At 55.5% G+C, this 21,967-nt stretch overlaps 1 protein-coding gene across 1 annotated transcript; it reads right to left on the bottom strand.

Moving 5' to 3' along the window:
* Window positions 1–6,339: 6,339 nt before the first annotated feature.
* TULP1 (TUB like protein 1) lies at window positions 6,340–18,304 on the bottom strand (the record flags this gene model as incomplete). Its single annotated transcript, XM_080805933.1, has 14 exons — window positions 6,340–6,473; window positions 8,083–8,254; window positions 10,478–10,576; window positions 10,654–10,768; window positions 11,659–11,771; window positions 11,955–12,125; window positions 14,895–15,013; window positions 15,310–15,429; window positions 15,504–15,605; window positions 16,371–16,520; window positions 17,129–17,284; window positions 17,541–17,667; window positions 18,077–18,128; window positions 18,258–18,304. The coding sequence occupies 14 exons, from the start codon at window positions 18,302–18,304 to the stop codon at window positions 6,340–6,342; spliced, it is 1,677 nt and encodes a 558-aa protein (XP_080662059.1).
* Between the last annotated feature and the right edge of the window lie 3,663 nt (window positions 18,305–21,967).

Below are 21,967 nucleotides of genomic sequence, written 5' to 3'. Positions count from 1 at the left end.
CCCCAAGGGCTCTCATTTGGAGGGAGAACAGCCACTCAAAAGGCAGGAAGATTAGTGAAATCAGCAGTTGCATCCTGAATCTCCCGCCCCAAACCTGGGCTGGGCTGACCCGCCAGGGGTTTGAGGATGGGGAGGGAAGCTCCCCACCCCCTCTGCCTTTCCCTTCTTCCTTCTCACCCGCCCCCACAGCGGGGCCAGCTGTTCTCCAGCTGCCAGAGGCTCCCACCCTAGAAGGAGCCATGCTCTGGTTGGGACTGGAGAGGGGGCAGGCGGGGGATGGTGTCTGCCTTTAGCACAAGGACCCCTGGGGGACCCTGCCAAGTGGCCACACCCTGCCAGGCTGGGGAGGGAGTACCCTCCTCCCTGGGGCAGGGCCGAGATTTTTACAGGAGGAAGCAATTTGCAGAGCCCACTAGGAGGGAGGTGGGGAGGCCTCCTCCCCTCTCTCCCGCTTATTAATGTGCTTCCAATTTGGGAATCAAGACTCTGCACCCACCCACTCCCACTACTCAGGGCACAGGCTTCCTAGTGGACCAGAAGGGGCAGGACGCCCCCCCAGCCTTTCTTGTCCAAAGCTCATCCTCACTGTCACCGCCCCCGCACCAGTGTAGAAGATTGGGAGGTAGAGTCTCCAAGCCCTCAAACCTCCGCAGAGAGAAGGGAGGAGAGAGAGGAACGCCTGCAGTAGGAGAAGTCCCTTCACCCCTACTTTAGGACTCCGTCCTGTCTCATTTTTTTTTTTTTTAAACTCAGTCACCTCTATGCCCAATGTGGGACTCAAACCCACGACTCTTGAGACTGAGAGTTGCACGCTCCACCAACTGAGCCAGCCAGGCGCCTTCTGTCTCCTCTTGTCCCACTCCAGTGAAGGCCGGGTGTCCAGCCTGGGGGTGGGGGCGGCAGCCCATGGGTAGTTTGGTTAAGCGGGTTTCACAGTTGTCCACGGCCACGGCCGAGGGTCTCGTCTCAGCCTGCCCCAGCCCCTGGCACTCTGCGTCACCCGCCGAGCTGCCATCCGTCATTCGGCTGATCCCCCACCTCTGCGACAGTCACAGTGTCCTCTACAAACACCCAGGCTTCCTCGTGGCTCTGCTCGCTCACACACACGCTCGCCTGCCCAGCTACCGTCCCGCACATCCACGGTGACCTGCTTCCCTATCCTGTTCCTTCTTAAGCTTTTCATTGTGCTAACACACACATAACATCCCCTTTACCATTTTTAAGCGCACCATTCAGTGGCATTAAGTACTTTCCTTCTTTGTTTTTAAGGGTTCACCATCCTCTGTGCAGATGCCCCAGGCATCAGGGTCATGAGCCCCCAAATATGTCACACACAGTCTCCCAGGCATGCCTGGCTCAGCCCTGATGGCTGTCACCCACGCTGCCCCTGGGTCCCAGCAACCACAGAGAGTGCCCACCCACGGAGGCCCCCGGGTCCCCCCCACCGGTCCCCTGACCTGCAGGGCTGCAGGGGCAGGGTCTAGAGGCCAGGGTCCCCCAACACACACCTTCTTCCCCACTCAGCTTCTCACACAGCTGCTCAGCAGTGTGTCACCATGCATCTCCTCACATGCGCCACATACAGTCCTAAGTTTTACATGTGTCCCATACAGTTGCACACACAGCCTGTCAGAGCTCCAAAAACCTGAGACCACTTCATGTGCTGTACACACACACACACACACACACAAGCACACACAGTATCACATGCGCTCACCCCTCAGCACCTGACATCACACAGAATGGCACCCGTTCTCGAACAATCGCAGTGTCCCTCACACGTGCAGAGCATCAGGGGTCAGACCCAGGCTCACGCTGCTGGTCACTTAGAAGCCATGTCCCCTGCGATGGCCACTCACAGAGACCATGCATACAGCTTCTTTCACACACACACACACACACACACACACACAGAGGACATCACTCATGGTGGCTCCCACGTACATACAGTATCAGTCACACACACCAGTGTTCTAAAGTCACGGGCAGTGTCACACAGTTTCTGTCCTGTACAAGTCCAGCCTCACATGCAGTCACAAGAACTGGTTTTAGCCAGTTCTCTCACACACGTGCCCCCCACCGCCCCGGTCACCCACGCAGAATGTCCCACTCAGTTTCTCTCTCACACACGTCCAGCGTCACACATGGTTGCACTCTCATTTCCCTCTATCGCTTCCTGTCCTTTCAGGCCTGGCAGGGAGCACAGGAAACAATCAGCACTCTAGGAAACCTCAAGGGCTGAGGCTTTGGGGACCTGTGGAGGGACAGGGATTCTCTGGCCTCCAGCCTCCTATGGAACGCTTCGAGGACAGGCAAAGTCTGTTCCCCTCTCGGGTCCTCCCGTGAGGGGCAGCACCTCTCTTACAGACAAGCCCAGGCTGGCATGACACCGGGACAGAGGGGAGGGCAGGGCAAGGCCTTGAGGACGGGACTGAGTGTGATCTGCTGACCTCAGACCAGAGAGGCTCCCGCCATGGCTCCAGGGCTGCCTCTGAGGTCCAAGGAGACCTGGACCCCACAACTTCTGCAGTTCCCACATGGGAAGAGACAGCGACCTCTTAGCTACTGCCACAGAAAGCTGCAGCATTTAGGGCTCTCCTCACGGCTCCCCAGCAGCCTGGGGTCTGGCATCCCAGATCCCTTCCCCACTCTCCTCATCGTGGGTGGACCCCTCTGCTCCTCAACCCTTCTTCCTAAGTGAGGAGGTGGTCAGGACTGATAGCTTCAGTTCCCTTCCACCTTCCACACTGAGCCCTTTGGAGGGTCTGGGAGTCAGGCAGAGGGGCAGGCTATCCACGTGAGCTTGCAACACAATTCACCCCCGCCAGCCTTGCCAGACCCCAGGGTCACTGCAGAGGGCAAGTTCCCCCAGCTCCACCTGGCTTCCCTGTCACTCGACGCCTGCTGCCTACAACCTTTTCGGCCATACTTCACCTGACTTACAAACTGCTCAGTCACCCCCTGGTTTGTCCTCACTTTCTTCCTTAGATCACTGATTGTCCACTCACCTCTCCAGACCTCACCAGGTTCACGGTCCATAATGGAAGGAGCAAGGCCCACTGACTAGAAGACCGAGACTCTGGAAGGAGCTCAGAGATAGGCGACCTGAGAAGTCATTTATTTCGAGCAGGGAAACTGAGGCCCAAGATGACACAGGTGGTTAAAGGCCCAGCTGGGACCAGATCTCTAATTTCTTGACATCCTCTTTGAGATGTCCCCTCCTGGTTCTAATATTTCCAGAATACAAAGGGTCCACAAACCTGAGAGCGAGGATGGGAGCACAAAGACAGACAGACAGACACGCCACGGGGCGGGGGACACACACACACACACACACACACACACACACAGCTCTGTCCTGCCAATCACTGACCATCCTACAGAGCCAGTCCCCAGCCCCAATGCGCTAATTAGCATTAATTATTGTTCCCTCCCTAGGGGGTTGGGGGAAGGCTCATGAAGTTGAGAATCCCATTGGCTCTTAGCCTCTCCCTGAGGAGGGGGCATCCAGGGCCCCTGAAGTCACCCTCACCAGTCAGCCTGTTCCTAGAAGTTACATCTGTCCGTCCCCTGCCCACAGGGTGAGCAGGGATCCACAAGACCGCAGAACCATGTCCTGGAATGACACCCTCCTGGGGGAGGGTCTTGGAAAAGGAGCTACAAGAATCTGGAAGGGAGGAGCACATAATCCCCCTAAATGTCCAACTTTGGGGGACTCTAGATTTCCTTTTTGCCCCAGGCTGCCCCCGATATTCTAGCCAACAAGGTGTCCAGGCCCCCTGCACTGGGGTGAGACGTGTATACACAGGCTACAGGAGACGGGATACACAGAGCTGCCCTGGGCTCCAGCCCCTCAAGCTGTGTCCAGTCCCTACCCCCATCCCCTGCTTTCCTGGACTACAAGTCCAGGCCTGACCTGGTTCTGCCTCTACCTGGAGAGAAAACACAGAAGGAGGTGCCCCTTGAGAAGTCCTCCCCCAAGGCCTCATTCCCTCTTGTCCAGAAAGAATCTCTGAGCCCTGGGCCGCTCTCCCAAAAAGGTGACAGAGTGGGGTCTCACTGACACTGCCCTGGGGCCTGGCTAGCTAAAAACCAGATGCCGGCAGGCACTCCTGGCCTTCCCTCCCCAGTGGTGGTGGTAGTGGAGGGAACAAGCCTCCTTCCAACCCTCTAAAGTCTAAACAAGGGCTCTAAGGAAGTGTAGCGAAAATAAGGCCCCAAAGCCAGCCCTCTTTGGAGCCAGGCTCCCAGAGCCCTGGTCTGGACTCCCAACCTCCACCCCAACAGGGGCGGGAGAACTGGAAGGAGCTGAAGCCCCTGCTTCTCAGGGGGCGCACGCCCGGGGCACACAGCTCTGCTCCCAGACACACTCCACAATCCAGCCACAGGCACCGCGCGCAGGAGCCGGCCTGGGCGTCGGGAGGCCGGGCCCGAGGCCTGCGTGGAGCTGGGGCCGGGCCGGCTCCGAGAGCGCGCGAGCCGGGAGTCCAAAGGGCGGCGGGGCCCGGACTGGGAGTCCCGCGTACGAGCTCCCCGGTGGCAGGCCCCCCAAAACGTGGGGCCCCCAGACCCCTGCCTCGACACTCCAAACGCGGACGTTGGGACAGGCGATGGCACCGGGGACACTCTCCCGGCTCCCCGAGCTCCCCCGACCAACTCGTCCCGGTCGCGGGCGGGGGGGGGGGGCGTTGGGGTGGGAGGGGTGGGCGGGGCTTCCCGGAGAGCTTCCCCCCCTTCCCTCTAAACTTCCCGGCACCCAGATCCCGGGCTCGGGCTCGAGCTGGACAATAGCTCGGGGACCCAGCCCCCCTTGAGTGCTCCCCCAATCCAGAACCAGCCAACCAAACCACCTCTCCCAGCAGGGCCACCTCCCCGCGTCTGCCCGGCTTACCTGGTCCGAGCTCGGGGGGGCGCTCCGGCCGGGCCGCTCCGCCGGGCCCGAAGGAGCTGAGAGGGGGGCAGGGGAAGGGGGGTCTTGGGGAGGGGGCTGGCCGGAATGTGCGGAATGAGCCGGGCTGGAGCGGGAGGCGCCGGGCGCGGAGGAGGGAGCGAGCGGGACGGAAAGTTTGTGTTGAGGAGCCGGGGCGGGGGGTGGGGGCTGAGGGGAAGGAGGGGGCGGGGCGCGAAGGGGGCGGGCACCGGCCGGGAGGGGCGGGGCCGCGCGGGGCAGTCCCCAGCCGGCGCTCGGGCTGCCCACCCGGCGTCTTCGCTACCCGTGGCTGCTCCCGGCCTTCCCGCGCCTAGGCGCTCCCCTCCTCGCCTTCCTGTGCCATGCTCTCAACCTCCCCCTGCACGCCGGGTCTTACCCCACCTCCCCAGGACCCGACCGCAGTTTTGGGGCTCAGGCCTGGGCGGGGCCGAGGGCGGAGCTCCCGCCTAGCCGGCTGGACTCCCGTCGGGGTGCCGCGTCACGAGGGACCCCGCGAAGCCGGAGCGCACGGGCCTTGGGGCTCCCTACCCACGCCCCAGTCCGGAGCGGCCGAGGTGGAGCGCCCTCTCCCGCCCGAGAACCCGCCCCCAACTCTCGGGGCCCCAGACCCCGCCCCGCCCTGGCGACTGCGCCCGCCCTGCCCGGACCCGGTTTGTCTGGTTCTCCCCGAGAGGCTTGTTTCTCGAATTTCTCCCTTTCCCCCTCTTCCCGGACCTCCGGGGCCCTCCCTCTCGGCCCGGGGCCCCCGCGGGGGGCGTCTCGACACCACGAGCCCGCCGAGTTTCGGTAGGACCGGCGCTGGGCGCGGGGGAGGGGACGCGGGAGCGCCCCGGGCCTGGGCGGGAGCGGGGTTGGGGGGTGGGGAAGCTGGCCTCCAGCCCGCCCTCCGGACCTCTCCCGCGCTCCGGACCCCTCCCGCCGCCCCGTTCTCGGCACGCGCTGAAGAACCACTGCTCGCCGGGTCTGGGACGCCGCTTTATTGGGGATGTGGGTACCCGGTCTTCCTCCCTCAACACCTACCCCCTCTTCCGAGCCCACCCCACTCCTCGGAGCCCTTAGGACGCTCCCGGAGGGGGTTAAAACAACACTGACTACTGCTCCTGGACAGGAAGTGACTGGGGCGCGGGGCGGGGAAGGGGGGCGGCTGGTGAAGCGGCGCAGGCTAGCTCTGCGACCAGATGTGCGGCTCCCGACTCCAGATGTTCTTCATCTCTGTCGGACCGCCGTCTGAGCTCCTCCCCTGCCTCGGCCTGTGCCAGGCTGGGGAGCGGATGGAGGTCACTCGGAGACAGTGAAGGGTCAGCCCCGGACAAGAGAGGAGTCTTCAGTGGGGGCTTTGGCGAACGGACCCTACGGGCCTCCACTGAATCCTTTCCCCGACCCTTGGCGGGCGCTGGGGGTTGCCGGGGTCACTCGCAGGCCAGCTTCCCGTCGAAACTGGAGAGGGCGATGGCGAAGGCCTGCAGGGCGCACAGCGGGTAGCGGTAGTCTAGAGTGAAGGCGTCCTCGGCCACGCGCCCGAACTGCAGTATGATGTAGTCCGCTATGGACACAGACAGGGAAGCGGGAGGGGAGGGGGGCAAGATTTCCTGGGGTCCCAATCCTGGCAGGCAGTGTCCTCACCTTTGGGAGAAGTCTCCCTCCTCTGCTTTGGGGCCCTAATCCTCAGCCTCCATCTCAATTATTCACCCTCCACCCATCCACCCCTTCTTATCTGGCCCATCTGGCCCCACCTGCGCTTGACCAGCCTTCTGACTGTAAGCCCCTGAGGGCAGGGACCCTGCCTTATCTTCTGCCACTGAGGGCTATGTGTATGACAGGCACTTAAATATAGGAACCTGTCACACTTCCCCCAGCCTAGAATCCTTTTCCAGTGGCTGCAGCCTCCTTCCTTCTTCCCATCCCCAGCCCCAAAGTCCCATCTTAGACTGCCAGGCTCTATCCCTTCACTAGCCCCCTAGTCCCTACCTTATTGAGTGGCTCCCTCAGCCCCATCCCATATCTGGTCCAGGTTCCCAGCCCCATTCCCAACACCTCCCCCAACATCCATAGGAACAGGAAGTTGCTAAAAATACCCCTGATCTCTACAGACCAGGCTCCACCAGAAATGTGATCTGGAGAGCAGTTTTCTAAGGCCTTGGACAGGTGACACTGGGGACACATCCCTAGGATGGAGTGGGGGATGGAGAAGTTGCTCGGTGTCAGCCAATCCTGGGAACCCATAGTCCCTTGGGAGATACCTTTCCATCCCAAACTTCTTCACCCGAGTGGGAACCTGTCCCCTAGGCCTGTAACAGGGACATTTTTACTTAATTGTGTTCTGGGCATATCTTGTTTCCCTAACTCCTTAGGGCAGGCCTTTGACCTTACTTGAGAGTGGACAATGGAATAGGCATTCAAAGATGCTTGATGAATAATTCCTAGCCCTGCAAGGCAGCCATCTTGAAGCGATTGGGGCCTGGGGCCCTAGAACCAGACCACCTGGGTTCTCATGCCGGCTCTCCCTCTTATAGCTGTACAACCTCTCTGAGCCTCAGTTTTCTCATCTGCCAAGTAGGGACAATAATAATACCTTCCTCAGGTATTGGGGGGACAGGGTTGTTGAAAGATTTAATGATTCAGTAACTGTAAAGTCCGGAGAACATTGCCTAGCACATAGGAGGCTCTGTGTATCTGTGAAATAAATTCTGATGGCCAGTGGGACCTTTTGGAGTTGCTGAAAGACTTTGGGGAAGGCGCCGCCCCCTCTGAGCCTCAGCAGCCTCTTTGAGTGGTTCTCAAGCTCCAGCAGACTAACTTTCCCTTCAGCATAGTCTTTCTTACCCAGAATATCCCAGTATCCACCCCAGGCTCTAGTCAATGCTAGAAAGAAGGCCTGGGACAGAGAGCCCCAAGACAACTGCTTGGAATATCGGAGGTTCCTGGGATCATGCTGTCAATGCCCATGCAGGAGGGAGTGACTTTCTTAGATGTTCTGGCTCCAGAGATCAAGGACAGCTTTGTGCACAACTGCTCACGCTTGTGTGTGTGTGTGTGAGAGAGAGAGAGAGAGAGAGAGAAAGAGACAGCCAGGTGGTGGGGAAAGGCCCAAGGGAGGGTCAGGGTCCTGGAGGTGGTGGGGAACAGCCCAGCTTGGGCCCTCAGATACTCACGGTCATCGGCGTGGATAATCTGGAAGTTCTTGACCGAGGCTTGTGTGACTCGGCCTTGGAAGTTGAGTGTGTAGGAGCCGCTGTCTTCGTTCCAGATAGGTGGCTTGTTGTGCAGCTCAATGAGGCTCTCCAGTGTCTTGTTCTGCCAGCGCACCAGCAACCCATCGCTGGCCTGGGGTGCCAAAGTAGAGTGTTAGGGAGAGGACAGTTAGGGGTGGCCAAGATATCTCAGGACTGAGGGGAGGGTGCCTGGGGGCCTGGGCCTGCCTTCACGTGCGTGTGCTGGTATGCAGCCTGGACATCAACATCCATTTCGGGGATCCCCAAAAGGACACTTGGTCTCTGTGGTGTCCTTGTGGGCAGGGTGGAGCTCTGTGAGAATGGGGTTTCGCTGTGGGATGTCAAAGTGGAGGGCTGGGAAGTAGCACTTGGCCCCCAGTAGGCGTCCATGCGCTTGACCCCCAGTGGGCCTTTGGAACAGCCACATGCTGGCACCTGATCACAAGAAGGCACCAAACAGGCTAGGTTCGCCGAGGAGCTCACAGTTGCGTGTGGGGAGATGGACAGGTGAACAGCGGTTAAAATAAGATGTCCCAGGGGCGCCTGGGTGGCTCAGTGGGTTAGAGCCTCTGCATTCGGCTCAGGTCATGATCCCAGGGTCCTGGGATCGAGCCCCACATCAGGCTCTCTGCTCAGCGGGAAGCCTGTTTCCTCCTCTCTCTCTGCCTGCCTCTCTGCCTACTTGTGATTTCTCTGTCTGTCAAATAAATAAATAAATAAAATCTTAAAAAAAAAAAAAAAGATGTCCCAGAAGAGAGTTTCTCAAGGGAAGGAGTGGTGTCTATGGGATAGCGCTCCTGAGATGCTTCTTTCCCCAGTTCCCTTGGCACTGGTCCCATCATGGCTTAGAGTGAGTCGGCACAAGATCATGACCTCTGAGAAGGCTCCCTGACCTGGTGTCTGATTTAGATGTCTTAGCTCGAGGCTCCCTCCATAACACCTTGCTCTTACTATTCTCCCACTACACTGTCATAAGCAGAATTAGATACTTAAAGGGAAGGCATCCTATTTTATTGACAGCTCCGTGCCTCAGTTTCCCACACAACAGGGTCTTGTGAGGATTAAGGAAGGTAATAGTGCATGGCATGTTATTCAGATCAGTTAACAGCCCAGAGTGAATTCTCAGTAAATGTCAGATTGTTCTGATGGACGGTGAAATGATGAAGTTACCCGGAACGGCCCTGGGGAGTTCTCACCAAGCCCAAACACACCCAGGAGGCACTGCCTCTGGAGCTTTGTGTGTTTAGTCCAGGCCCGGAAGGAGCGGCTGTGGGACCCCACAGGTCCTAGAGACTAGAGCCTTCCATGCCTCATGCCTCATGGGTTGGCTGAGCCTCTGATTATGGTGTGACTTGCCAGCATGGAAGGATGAGTGATCAGCTGACGGGTGTTATTTTTCATTGTAAGTAGTGACATCACTACGGGTATGGAGCAGGCCAGTCATCCTGTCTCTGCAGTCCTGGGCTCACTGACCCGCAGTGCCAGAGAGCAGAGGGAGGGACTGACACTGAAGGAGTCCACCTCTCCCTGGGCCATCTCTCCCTCTTATCTTAGACCTCACACACAAACAAGCAACCTTTGCTTTTTAAAATAAAAGGCAAATCAAGTCACTCCTGAAAACCCTGCTGTGGCTTCCTGTTTCTGCGAGTACAAACCAGTTATACAGGCCCTATCTGCAACTCAACCCTCACCTCTCACCTCAGACCCACCAGGCACCATCCTGCCTCAGGGCCTTTGCACTGGCTCTTCCCTCTGCCTGGATGCTCTTTCCCCAGGTATCCGTCAGCTTGCTCCCTCACCTCCTTCAGGTCTTTGCTTAAATATCACCTCTTCAATGAGGCCCACTCTTTTTCTTTCTTCCATACGACTTGTGACTTTCTAACATTGTACACAATTTACTTATTTGCACAATTATTGCCTACGGTCTGGTCCGTCTCCTCCCCTAGAATGCCAGCTTCATGAAGGCAGATCTTTTTTACTCACTGATGTCTTCCAGTTGCCTAGATTAATAATCAGCACTCATTATACACTGAAGGTGGATAGTACAATATACACAATATGCAATTCATTCAGTGAATGAATATATGAATGGATGATGTGGTATACACTAAAAAAAAAAACAAAACATTGTATTTGTTTCAGTGAATTCAATTACAAACCCTCCTAATTCATCCCACGAGTTTCCAGAATGAATGAATGAATGTGCCCAGGAAGTTGGGTATGGGCAACCTGAGCTCCTTGCAACCCCCGCCCCAGCACCCCAGGAGTGGGTCATGAGTGGGTCACGTGGGAGCAGGATCTTCAGGGAGAGGCCTCAGGGAGGTGCTGGGCTCACATTTCGCGGCCGGATGGGGACCCTCTCGTTGTCCGAATTCATGCCAGGAATGATGACCGTCATGCGCCGGGGTCCCCGGAAGCCCAGCACATTGGTTTCCTGGGAGGGAGATGCCTGTTAGGCCGGCCCCTGTGAAGGGGAGTGTCCTGCGGGGGGGCGCCCAGGGGGGTTCTCACATAGATCACCGCTGCCAGTTCCTGCCGAAGGCTTCCTACGTTAGTGCTGCCTCCTCCACGGTGCGGGTTCTGCCCATTGTCAAAGACGGTAAAGCGGTTGCCCAGGAGATTGGACCTGCAAGCAGGGCGGAGCTGGGGGCGGGGCTGGGGGATTCCACACCCCTGCTCCAAGACCCTTCCTCACCGTCAGGCAGTTTGGAGAACTTCCGGTGTCAAGGGTGTGGGTGTCTTAGGACAGAGCAACTCTTGTCCCCTGCCCCAGGCGCTCCTCATGAGGTCTTTTTAGAAGCTGGATCTGGAAGGACACTGGACCACCTTCAGATCTCAGCTCCATCTCTTACTGCGTGACCGTAGGCAGGCTAAACTCTGAGCCTCAACTTTCCCCTCTGTAAGATGGGCCTAATGACAGTATCTACCTCACTTGGTCAAGAAGGGGACTAAATGGATTCATATTTGGAAGTTAGAATGATGCCTAACGCATAGGTAGGACTTTCATAAGCATTTGTTAAGTATATAAATATAAGAAATAAGGCGTGACTCGGGGGTCCCCCTTGCCCTTATCTCTCAGATGTGCAGTGAGGATTAGATGAGATATATGGGGGGACACAGCACAGGGTAGGTGCTGGATATTTGTTTATGCATTCACTTAGTAAATGTTTTATTGAGTTGCTACTATGTACCAGGTGCTGGGAGTTCAGCCACGAACCAGACAGACACCAACCGTCCCTGCCTTCATGGACCTTATGACCTATGTCAAGTGAGGTCATTGGTCCAGCAGCCTGGGCATCACCTGGGGGCTTGTTAGGAATGAAGAATCTTGCCCCACACCCAGACCCACTGGGCCATTTTAACAACGCTTCCAAGTGATCTGTGCACATTCATGTGTGGGAAGCCCTGGGGCAGGGGACATTTCTAGAGTGCCCACTGTGGCGGACACTGCCAGGCACAGGGAGACGGAAGCGACTCGCCATGGCGTTTTTATGGCCCCGGGCCTCCCAGCCCCACCTAAGCTTCCCAATGAAATTCTCCCCTCCTCGGGACAGATTGGTGGGGTCGCTGGAGATGAGGTAATTGGCCGTCTTGCTACGTTTCCGCTTCCTGCCAGCCAGGAGAAACACCTGGGGAGAGGGGGACACAGGTGAAGGAAGGAGGCGAGTGAGAGGAAAAGGAAAGCCTGTTTGTGTTGGATTCCACCCACCCCCTGGCATTTTGACTCTAGGCAACTGCCCCAACGCCCCGCTCCCCGAGCCTGGGTGCTGACACCTACAATCAGTCTCCCCTGCTGCCTGCCCCCTACCCACCTTCTTCTCTGTGTCCAGGTGCAGGAAGTAGGAGGGATACAGGCCCCGATCCATGCCTTTCTTGTCCCGGGTCAGCCTGCAGCGCACGGTCCGGCCCTGGGGCGCAGGCCGGAGCACAAACTCCCGGGGCTCATCCACTTGCATGGGTGGGGATGGGGCTCTCTCCTCCTTCTGGTTTGGGGCAGAGCGTGTATCAGGCCCGGAAGCACTGGATCCCCTGCTCTCAGCAGGTCCCCAGAGCTGGGACACAGGCAGGACAACTCACCGCTTTCTGTGTGGGAAGAGAACAGACGGGTCAGCTACAGTGGGTTGGGCCCCCACACTTCCCCAGGCTCTGGGGAGTTTGGCACTTCGTTATTATTATTTTGTTTGGCTTCTGGTTAAGAGCCTGGGCTCTGGAGCAAGACAGCTTGGGTTCAAATCCTGGTTCCACCACTAACTCGGTCATTTTTCACTTGAAACACCGTATGACTCAGTTTTTTCACCAGAGAAATGCAAAGGCTGGGGCTGGATACCTGGGAGAGAAATTACTTCATCTCTATATTTAACAAACACTCATATAAAGTGTACCAATGCGCTGGGCATTGCTCTAAGTATCTTACAAATATTAATTAATTCAATTCCCTTAGGTAACTACTGAAGTCGTTGTCCAAATTTACTGAAGAAGTTGAGGCTCAGAGAGGTTAAGCAATTTGCCCAAGTTCACACAGTTAGTAAGAAGTGGAACTGGACTTTATTTTTTTTTTCAAAATTTTATTTATTTATTTGACAGAGAGAGAGAGATCACAAGTAGGTAGAGAGGCAGGTAGAGAGAGGAGGAAGCAGGCTCCCTGCTGAGCAGAGAGCCTGATGTGGGGCTTGATCCCAGGACCCTGAGATCATGACCTGAGCCAAAGGCAGAGGCTTAACCCACTGAGCCACCCAGGTGCCTCTGGAACTGGGCTTTAAATGGTACCTGTTAGAGCCAGAGCCTTAGAAAGACCTTCCGTGTGGACAGTGTGTCAGGGGGTGAACTGAGGTAGGGCCAAAGGTATGAACTGCTGTGTTCTAGAATATTAGCCACTGCTATCATTACAGTGTCTGGTAAATATCAATGACTGTAGTAGCCAGCCTCCAAGATGAGGCCCAGTGATCCCCACCTCCTGGTATTTACATGTCATGTAGTCCCCCTTCTACATCTTATCAGAGTTTAGTCTCTCTGACCAATGGAATATAGCCCAAGTGATGGAGGGGTTCATTTCTAAGGCCTGGTCATAGAAGATATGGTGGCCTCTCCTTGCTGTCTCCCTTGGGCCACTCTTGAGCCCTGGGTGAAGTTGGCTGCTATGTCATTAGGCCATTCAAGCCACCCTATGGAGAGGGCCCCAGCTAATAACTGTGACAGTGAACCATTTTCAAAGTGGATCCTCTCTTTCCGGCCAAACTTTCTGAGTGACTGCTGACCAAACTGACATCTTGACAGCATTCTAGGGACAGACCCCCAGGCCCAAAGTATCTTGCTAGGCCCCTCCTAGATTCCTGAATTCCAGAAACTAAGAAAAGAAATGTTTGTTTTCTTAAGGCACTAAGTTTTGGGGGTGCTTTGTCAGACAGCAATACAGAGGTAAGACAATGAATGAATAAATAAGCTTATAGACTTCTTGCTCATAGAAAAACTCCGAATCACAGTTTGGTGGCATTCCTCCCTAGGGTGGCCTAGGCCCAGCCTGGTGACCCCACAAACCTGGTGTCCTCTGCCCTCATGTTCTATCCCTCTCCTAAGAGGGAGAGCCATGATTCCAACCCCAACTTTCCCACTAGGGAAGAGAAGGGGCTATAGGAGAGCCACGAGGAATCCCTGATAGGCTGCAGTTGGCCGTTTTTGCTGAGGGCAGGTTTGGACTGCATGTGAAGTGAGGCTGGTGTTGGTGAGCAGCCCGTAGCCCTCGGGCCAGGGAGCATCTCCTCTCCACTCTGGGCTGCTCCTGAAGAAACTTGGGAAATGTAAGACTATGTTTGGAATGTGATGTGGAGAAAGCCAGAGCTTACTCAAACAGTTCCACAGCTGTGAATTTCTAGGGCCTACTGTACAGAAGGCGGCACTGTGGTTAAATTCCCCGTGGGAGATAAGAAACTGGCCTTTCAGTATATATATCGGTATCTGGTAAGGTTGGCTAATGTGAGTCAGTCCCCTAAGACCTGACCACTCCTGAATGAACCAATAAACCCACATGGCTCAGACCCTGGCCCTGCCCTCAGCGTGATCTCTCTACTTGTGGAAACCAATTTCTCAAAGCCTTTCATCCCTTTCTCTCTCCAGTTTGGCCCCCCTCTCTTGCTTAACTCCAGCCTGTCCATGTTGGTGCCTGAGTCCTTTTTGTGAGGAAGAGCAATATTCAAAATAGTAACCTGTTCTGCCCCTGAGAATGCCCCTGGGTCTGAATGGACCCTGGTGGGCCTGGAGGAAGGTTCTGGAGGCCCCTGTCTGCCCGTGTTAACCCTTCAGCTGCCAGAAGGTTGGGCCATCCCGGGTGTGCTAGCGGAAAATACTTGGGGCCCCAGAGCAGTAGTGTGAAAATATTTTAACAACTCACACAGTCAGTGAACACACTCTGCCTGTGTGTTCTACCTCTCTGGTACAGAAGATGGGTGTCCCTTCGCGTGGCAGCTGTGTGAGCATCTCTGGCTGGGGCTGCTGGTTAGGCCACAGAGGGGAGGGCTTGGAGCCCAGATAACATCAGGCCCGCAGGGAGCCTATCCCAGCCCAGTGACCCCTCAGCCGTCTTCTCTGTTCTCACAAGTCTGGTGCCCTTTGTCCTCCTATCATGTTATCAGGGAAGGAGCCAAGATTCTAACCCCAGCCCCGTTCCCCCACCCCACGAGGTTCCATACTCTAGTCCCCCAAACCCAGGCCCCTACTCCCTGAAGGGGCCTCAGCCCCCTTCCCCTCTGGATCCCAACCTTTTTGGCTTTTCCTTTCGCTTTGCCCTTCTGATTGCTGTTCTTTGTCCCCACGGCTGCCCTTTCTTCCTCCTCTTCCTCGTTCTCCTTCCTTTCCTCTTCTGGGCCTTTGGAAGTGCCTGGGCATGGAGGGGGAGCAAGCCTGTAAGCCCCTGACCCTGCGGAGCACTAACTCCCGCGTCTTACTTGGAGCCTCCCCACAAATACAAGAGAGTATTCCCGTGTTATTGTTATCAGAGACTCAGAAAGGCTAAAATACCTGCCTGAGGCCACACAACTATTCCAAGATGGCCGTCAAGTCGTCTGACCCCAGAGCCTGCTCCTCACCCGACCCTGCTTCCCTGCATCCCGTCTCCCCACCCCCAGGGGACTGCCCCAGGACTGCCTCTCGACATCACGGCACACAGCCACCCACCTTTCTTCTTTGGAGCTTTATCAGCTGAGCCTTCTTCCCGGACCAGAAACAAGGCTGCTGGAGTCTTCTTTCTCACTCTGGCTGGGCTCCCTGAGGGGTCCCTGTCAGTCTCCCCAGACCCTGTGTGGGTGGATGTGAAGGAGACACAGTCCACCACACCCAGAGTCCCCTGTTCCTCCGGAGACCAGTCTCACCTTTCTTCTTCGTCCTTCTCATCCTGGGCCCCTCCCCCGCTGGTGCCTCCTTCTTCTTAAGGCGCAGAGGTTTGGCTGGGGGGACAGGGCTTCCCAGGTCCCCTGGAAATGGAGGGAGGGGTTAGACAAAGAAGAGCCTGTTGCGCCTGAAGGCCGCCTTCCAACCCACTCATCATTCCTTCAGTCCCCAGGGAGCCTGAAGGCCTGACAAGGGCCCAGGATCTGTCTTTTGCTCGTTGTGCTTTAATCCCGAGTCCATAAAGGGCAGGACAAATACCAGGAACTTCGTAGGCATTACAGAATGAATGAATGAATGAATGAATGAAAGAAAGCCGGGCCTTCTAACTGAGGCTCTGATTCCCAGCTCCCACCCCATCTCCCCCAGAAGACCTCCTCCAGCAGGTGCTACAGAAAGCGCGCTGTCCCTCCCACAGAGGCCCAAGGTCCTAGCTCCCTCTCCCCCTTTAGATCAGCCTGCGGTACCTGTAGCCCAGGCCAGGGAGCCATGACAGCATTTATTTCATTGACTGATTTGCACCATAATCACTTTGATACTTTTATGAAAATTATAACAATAATTTATCTTGAGTTACAAAAAAAAACCTAAAGAAATCACAAAGCTAAAATCCTCTGTCCTCCCTGGCTCACTGAGCCCCCTGGGCAGGCAGTGGGGTGGCGGGCGGGGGGCAGGGCGGTGGATACACAGTGATCGAGGTACTTAAGGGCCATCATGGGGAAGACACCAGAGAAAGAAACTCTTGCATCCAGGCACTGGGTAACTTCCTGATGTCTCAACTCTCGCCTAGCCCTGAAGCACAAGGCTACTTTTCTGAGTCTGTGTGCTCCCTCTGTACCCTCAACACTCACCCTTCTGTCCCTGGGCCTTGGCCTTCCTCTCCTTGAGACCCGCAGAAGTCTTCTCTTTAGGAGGCTTCTTGGGTGGCAGAGGGGTTTTCCGTTTCTTTTCCTCTGCCTCCTCTTCCTCTTCCTGGTCCTCATCTGATTCCTCCTCATCCTCTATAGGTAGAAACTTCTCATAATGGGGGCTGGCGTAGGCCCCGTTATCTGGGAGCCCAGTCCCCCCAGATTGTTGGGAAGTGGTCGTGGCGGGGGAGGCTCCCCTTCTGGAACAGGAACAGGAGGAGGAACACAGTTCCAGCACCTTCCTCAAACCCTGGGGGTGACACCCTAAGGTGTTCAGGGGAGTGAGCTGGGGTTGGGGGAATGCAAGGGACTTGGCAATCCTGTTCTGGGGGAAATGCCCTTCTCTGTAAGGCTTTCTCTGTCCCCTCCAGGACCCTCTGCTTCTCCCTGGCCTTGTCCCTTTCTGACCTCCAACCAGACCCATCTGGGCTACCTCTGGCCCCTAGCTGTAGTTAAAGGCAAAACTCTTAACTGCTCTGTGCCTGTTTCCCCATCTGGAAAACGGAGTAAAGAACAAGAGAATAAGGTTCTTTTCTGACTCTAAGAGAAGGCCAGAGCAGGGGAGGTTTTTTCTCTGAGTTTTTCGCCTCCCTGTCACGGTTCCCGAGTGGCTACCTCGCGCGTTCTCCCCAACGCCCGCCTCCCGGCCTCCCCACGGGCCCCTGTCTCACCGTTAGCCGTTAGCCGGGCCCCTGTCTCACCGTTAGCCGCGTCCGGGGCTCGCGCTACCAGGAAGGTTTCCCGCGGGTCGCGCTTGACCTCGGGGTCCCTGAGGAACTTGGCATAGACGGTGCGCGGCGGCCGGGCCTCTGGAGGCTGCGGGGCCGGATCCTCCCGCGGCTTCCCCCTCCGCCCGGCTGAGCCGAGAGGCCGGGGTCAGGCAGGGCCGGACCCCCTCCTCCAACGGCGTCCGAGCCCGGGACCCTGCCCTCCTCAGGTTCCTCTCCGTGGGGGTCCCCCTGGGCGCTCTTTACACTTTCGCACCCCATCCCCCGGCTTTCATACATCCCTCCTAGCCCCTACCCGCTTCAACCCCACCCCTCCAGGTCCCCCCCTCACTGTCCCCACCCCCAGGACTCCAGGACTCAGCCGCACCCCTCCCGCGTCCCTCACCCTGGGGAGCGCTCCCGGGCTCGGTTCCCAGCCCGCCTCCAGGCCTCCGGGGCTTGGATCCCTTAGGGCCCGGGGACTCCGGGGCCTCCGTCCTCTTCTTCCTCAACTTCTGCCCCTTGACCGGTCGCTGCGGAGTGGGGGGTCAAGAGGAGGGAGAAGGAGGAAAGGGGGGCTCTGAGGGCTGCCCGTGACCCTCTAATCCCTTGAGCCGCCAGAAATAACCGCGGATTATCCGGAGGGGAACCGCAGTCGTCTTCTTGGGGTGGGGAACGGTGTCCCTCTCCCATGCATCATGGCCACGTCCAAGCCGCAAAGTCCCAGTTCTTCCCCTGGACATCCCATGCCCCAAAACACCCCTTCCCTCAAAAACAAACAAACAAACAAACAAAAAACAAAACAAAAAAAAAAAAAACAAGGAAGCAACCCCAGACGCTGCTGAGGAGGACGTGACCCACTCCCAGATCCCCTCCCTTGCGTGGGTTTACACGCAATGGCGGGTTCTCTCTGCCTCCTTTCCGAGCAGGGGTGGCGCGTACCTGCTTCAGGCGCGGCTGGACCTCCGGGCTCTGGCTTTCCTCCTCGTGTCCACTGAGGGTAGCAAAGGAATCAGTCTGTCTTTCTCCCCTTTTCTGCCCTCCCCAGCGCCTCCCTCTGGGCCCCCCCAGGGTTCCCCAGGATTCAGGGAGGTTGAGGTGGTGGTGGGGGGCCCTTCCGGACCTGTCCGAGGCCCACACCTCTCGGAGGGTGTCGTCCTGCAGGGGCATGGTGCCTTCCTCTATCCGCACCCCTTCTCTGCCCACCCTGCGGCTCTAGGAAGCCTCCCAGCCCTCCCTCGCTAATCCAGGCTCAACTTCACCCCACCTCCCGCTGGCTCAAGAGGGTGGCAGCTCTGGGGGAGGTGCTCCTCTCCCGCCCACGACTCCCCCCAACCCCAGGTCCAGCCCCCTGCGGGAAAAGGCTGAACTCCCAGGTTCTCAGACCACCAGCCCCACCGTCCTCCACCCAGCCTCCGCTTTCAGGTGCCAGTTTGTCATTTGTCAGGGGTCAGTGGGGTGTGGGAAGAAAATATTGGATAGATCCTGTATTTATCTTTCTTTTCATAAAAAATAAGAACCAGTATTTGCTGATATTTAGTATACATGGACTGACAGAAGCAGGTGTATATACATAGTACTTTATTGAGAACATGCCTAATTATGGGTGTATACTTAAGATTTTTTTTACTGATAGAGAACATGCTTATTAAAAAGTTTAGAGGGACGCCTGGGTGGCTCAGTTGGTTGAGCGGCTGCCTTCGGCTCAGGTCATGATCCCAGCGTCCTGGGATCGAGTCCCACATCGGGCTCCTTGCTCAGCGGGGAGCCTGCTTCTCCCTCTGCCTCTGCCTGCCACTCTGTCTGCCTGTGCTCGCTCGCTCTCTCTCCCTCTCTCTCTCTCTGACAAATAAATAAAATGTTAAAAAAAATAAAAATAAAAAGTTTAGAGACCAGGGGTATAGTTTTTTGTTTGTTTGTTTGTTTTTAAGTAATTGCTATGCCCAAGGTGGGGCTCAAACTCATGACCCCAGTCACGAGCCATTCATGACCCAGAGATCAAGAGTCACGTGCTCCCCCAAGGATATATCCCCCAAGGATATAGTGTTGATGTGATTAATATGGGATAAGTTTGGTTAAATGCTGAGGAAGCCCAGAGGAGGGGTCCCAGTCAGCTGTCCTGGGGACTTCCTAAAGCCGGATCTAAAATTTAAAAGATGGGGGCGCCTGGGTGGCTCAGTGGGTTAAAGCCTCTGTCTTCGGCTCAGGTCATGATCCCGGGGTCCTGGGATCGAGCCCCGCATCCGGCTCTCTGCTTAGCAGGGAGCCTGCTCCTTCCTCTCTCTCTGCCTACTTGTGATCTGTCAAATAAAATCTTAAAAAAAAAAAAAAAAGCTCAAATGTGTCAAATGTACCTTTAAAAAAAATAATAAAATGAAATTTAAAAGATGGTGAATAAGGTGTTCCACAGGCAAAAATAAAAGTGGGATGTGTCACCTGGTAAGGGAACAAGATAGAGGCCTGGAAGTTGGAAATAGCCAGATGTGTTCAAAGGTTTAGCGCTAAGAGGCAGGGCTCACCCATTGGGTTAGCCCTGAGCCTGCAACCTGAGCTCTGTCGCTTAAGGCCTAAAGGCCCTTGGGTGACTTACTTATCCCCCCTGAGCCTTCAGTTCCTCATTTATAAAATGGGCTCGACCTGGTAAGGATACTGTTCAGATTCATCGAGGTGAGAGGCATCTGGGTGGTTCAGTCAGTGAAGCCTCCGACTCTTGGTTTTAGTTCATGATCTCAGGGTCGTGAGTTCGAGCCCAGCATTGTGGCAGATTCAGTGAGATGACAGGTGGAAAGGAGCATGCAGTGGGCACTCAGTAATTGGGAATTGTGTGCCCCTTTTCACTGCAGTCCATTTCATCCCTGTCTCCTCAGCATTTATAACACGACTTGATACATGAGTGGGGTTCATTTTTTCAATGAGTTAATGAGTTTTTTATTTCATTCAAGTCGCACCAGAATCCAGTGAGATAGGCAGGGTAGAGATGATTATCTCCATTTTACAGATGGACAAACTGAGGCTCAGGGAGGTAACGTGAGTGCTCGGGGAGTGCTCAAGTTCAGCCAGATCGTAAGGTTGCTTCAAAGGGGCGTGAATCCAGATCTGACTCCGGTCAGAGCTTTTACTCCTAACGCTTGCATGTTTTACGCCATCACAAGGGTTAGAGAAGGGCTATGAATGAAACAATCAGGCTTTTTGTTTTTCACTTGCTTGGTCCACCTGATCCAGATGGGCCCTAATCAGTCTTCCTAAAATACCACTTCTTCAGCTGACACCTCTGCTCAAAAACATTCACTGGCTCCCTGCTGCCTAAGGATCAAATTGAAATGGCCTGGGTTGGCATACAAGACTCTCTCTGGTCTGTCCCCAGTCTGCCTTTCTAACTGCAGGGCTATCCCCAGCCCTACTATTCATCCAGCCACATAGGTGTGCATAAAGCCTTTATATTCTCTCTCCTCCATGCCTTTGCTTAAGCTGTTCCCATCTGGAATGCCCAGCTTATTCCAAGAAACCTGTCCCACTCTAAATAGCCCTCAAATCCCTACCTCCAAGATTCCTCGGTCCTCTTTGGCCTCGAAATGCATAGTAACAATAACAATAATAGTAGTAGTAGTAGTAATAATAGTAATAATAGCAGCATTTATTGACCAGCCCCTGTGTGTCAGTCTCGTTGCTCCCCTTCTATCCCCACCCTCACAAGAATGTTTATAAGTCAGACATTAACACCCTGATATCAAAGGTGAGGAAACTCATGGCTGAGAGTCGGTCAACAAATATTTCCAGAACATACTGACTTTGTGCCAAGCAGTATGCTAAGCCCAGGTCATACAGTGATGGACGAAAGGATGCGGTCCCTGCCTCATGGAGCTAACCTTAGTCTGAGGAAGACACAGAGTAAAGACGCAAATACACTAATTCATTGATGTATGATCTCGCTGTTATTAATGGTACTTAATACCAAGAATGAAAATAACTGGGTTCCGTGAGAACAGCAGGTGGGATCCAGGCGGGATTGACTGATCGATTGATTGATAAGATTTTATTTATTTATAGGGAAAGACAGGGAAAGACAGAACAAGCAGGGGGAGCAGCAGAGGCAGAGAGAGAAGCAAGGCTCCCTGATGAGTAGAGAGCCTAGGATCACGACCTGAGCGGAAGGCAGACCCTTAACCCACTGAGCCACCCGGGTGCCCCAGGCTGGATTTAGAGGACAGACAGAACTGTCTGAGAAGAAAGTTTTTTCCTTTCAAATATTTTATTTATTTGACACACACACACACACACACACACACACACACACACACAGAGCGTGCGCACAAATGGGTGGAACAGCATAGGGAGAGGGAGAAGGAGCCTCCCCATTGAGCAGGGAGCCCCATGCAGGGCTTGATCCCGGAGCCTTGGGATCATGACTTGAGCTGAAGTCAGATGCTCAATTGACTGAGCCACCAAGAAGGGAAAATTTTTTTTTTTAAGATTTTATTTATTTATTTATTTGAGAGAGAGAGAAGGAGTGAGAGAGAACATGAGGGGGGAGAAGGTCAGAGGGAGAAGCAGATTCCCCTTGGAGCTGGGAGCCCGATGTGGGACTTGATCCCGGGACTCCGGGATCATGACCTGAGCTGAAGGCTCACCCAGGCGCCCAAGAAGGGAATCTCCTTTTTTTTTTTTTTTAAGATTTTATTTATTTATTTGACAGGGAGAGAGAGAGATCACAGGTAGGCAGGCAGGCAGAGAGAGTGGGGGAAGCAGGCTCCCTGCTGAGCAGATATCGGAATGCGGGGCTCCATCCCAGGACCCTGGGATCATGACCTGAGCGGAAGGCAGAGGCTTAACCCA

This window comes from Martes martes (assembly GCF_963455335.1).
Source record: "Martes martes genome assembly, chromosome: 6".
NCBI lineage: Eukaryota > Metazoa > Chordata > Mammalia > Carnivora > Mustelidae > Martes > Martes martes.
This window is presented reverse-complemented; position numbering and strand designations above follow the sequence as displayed.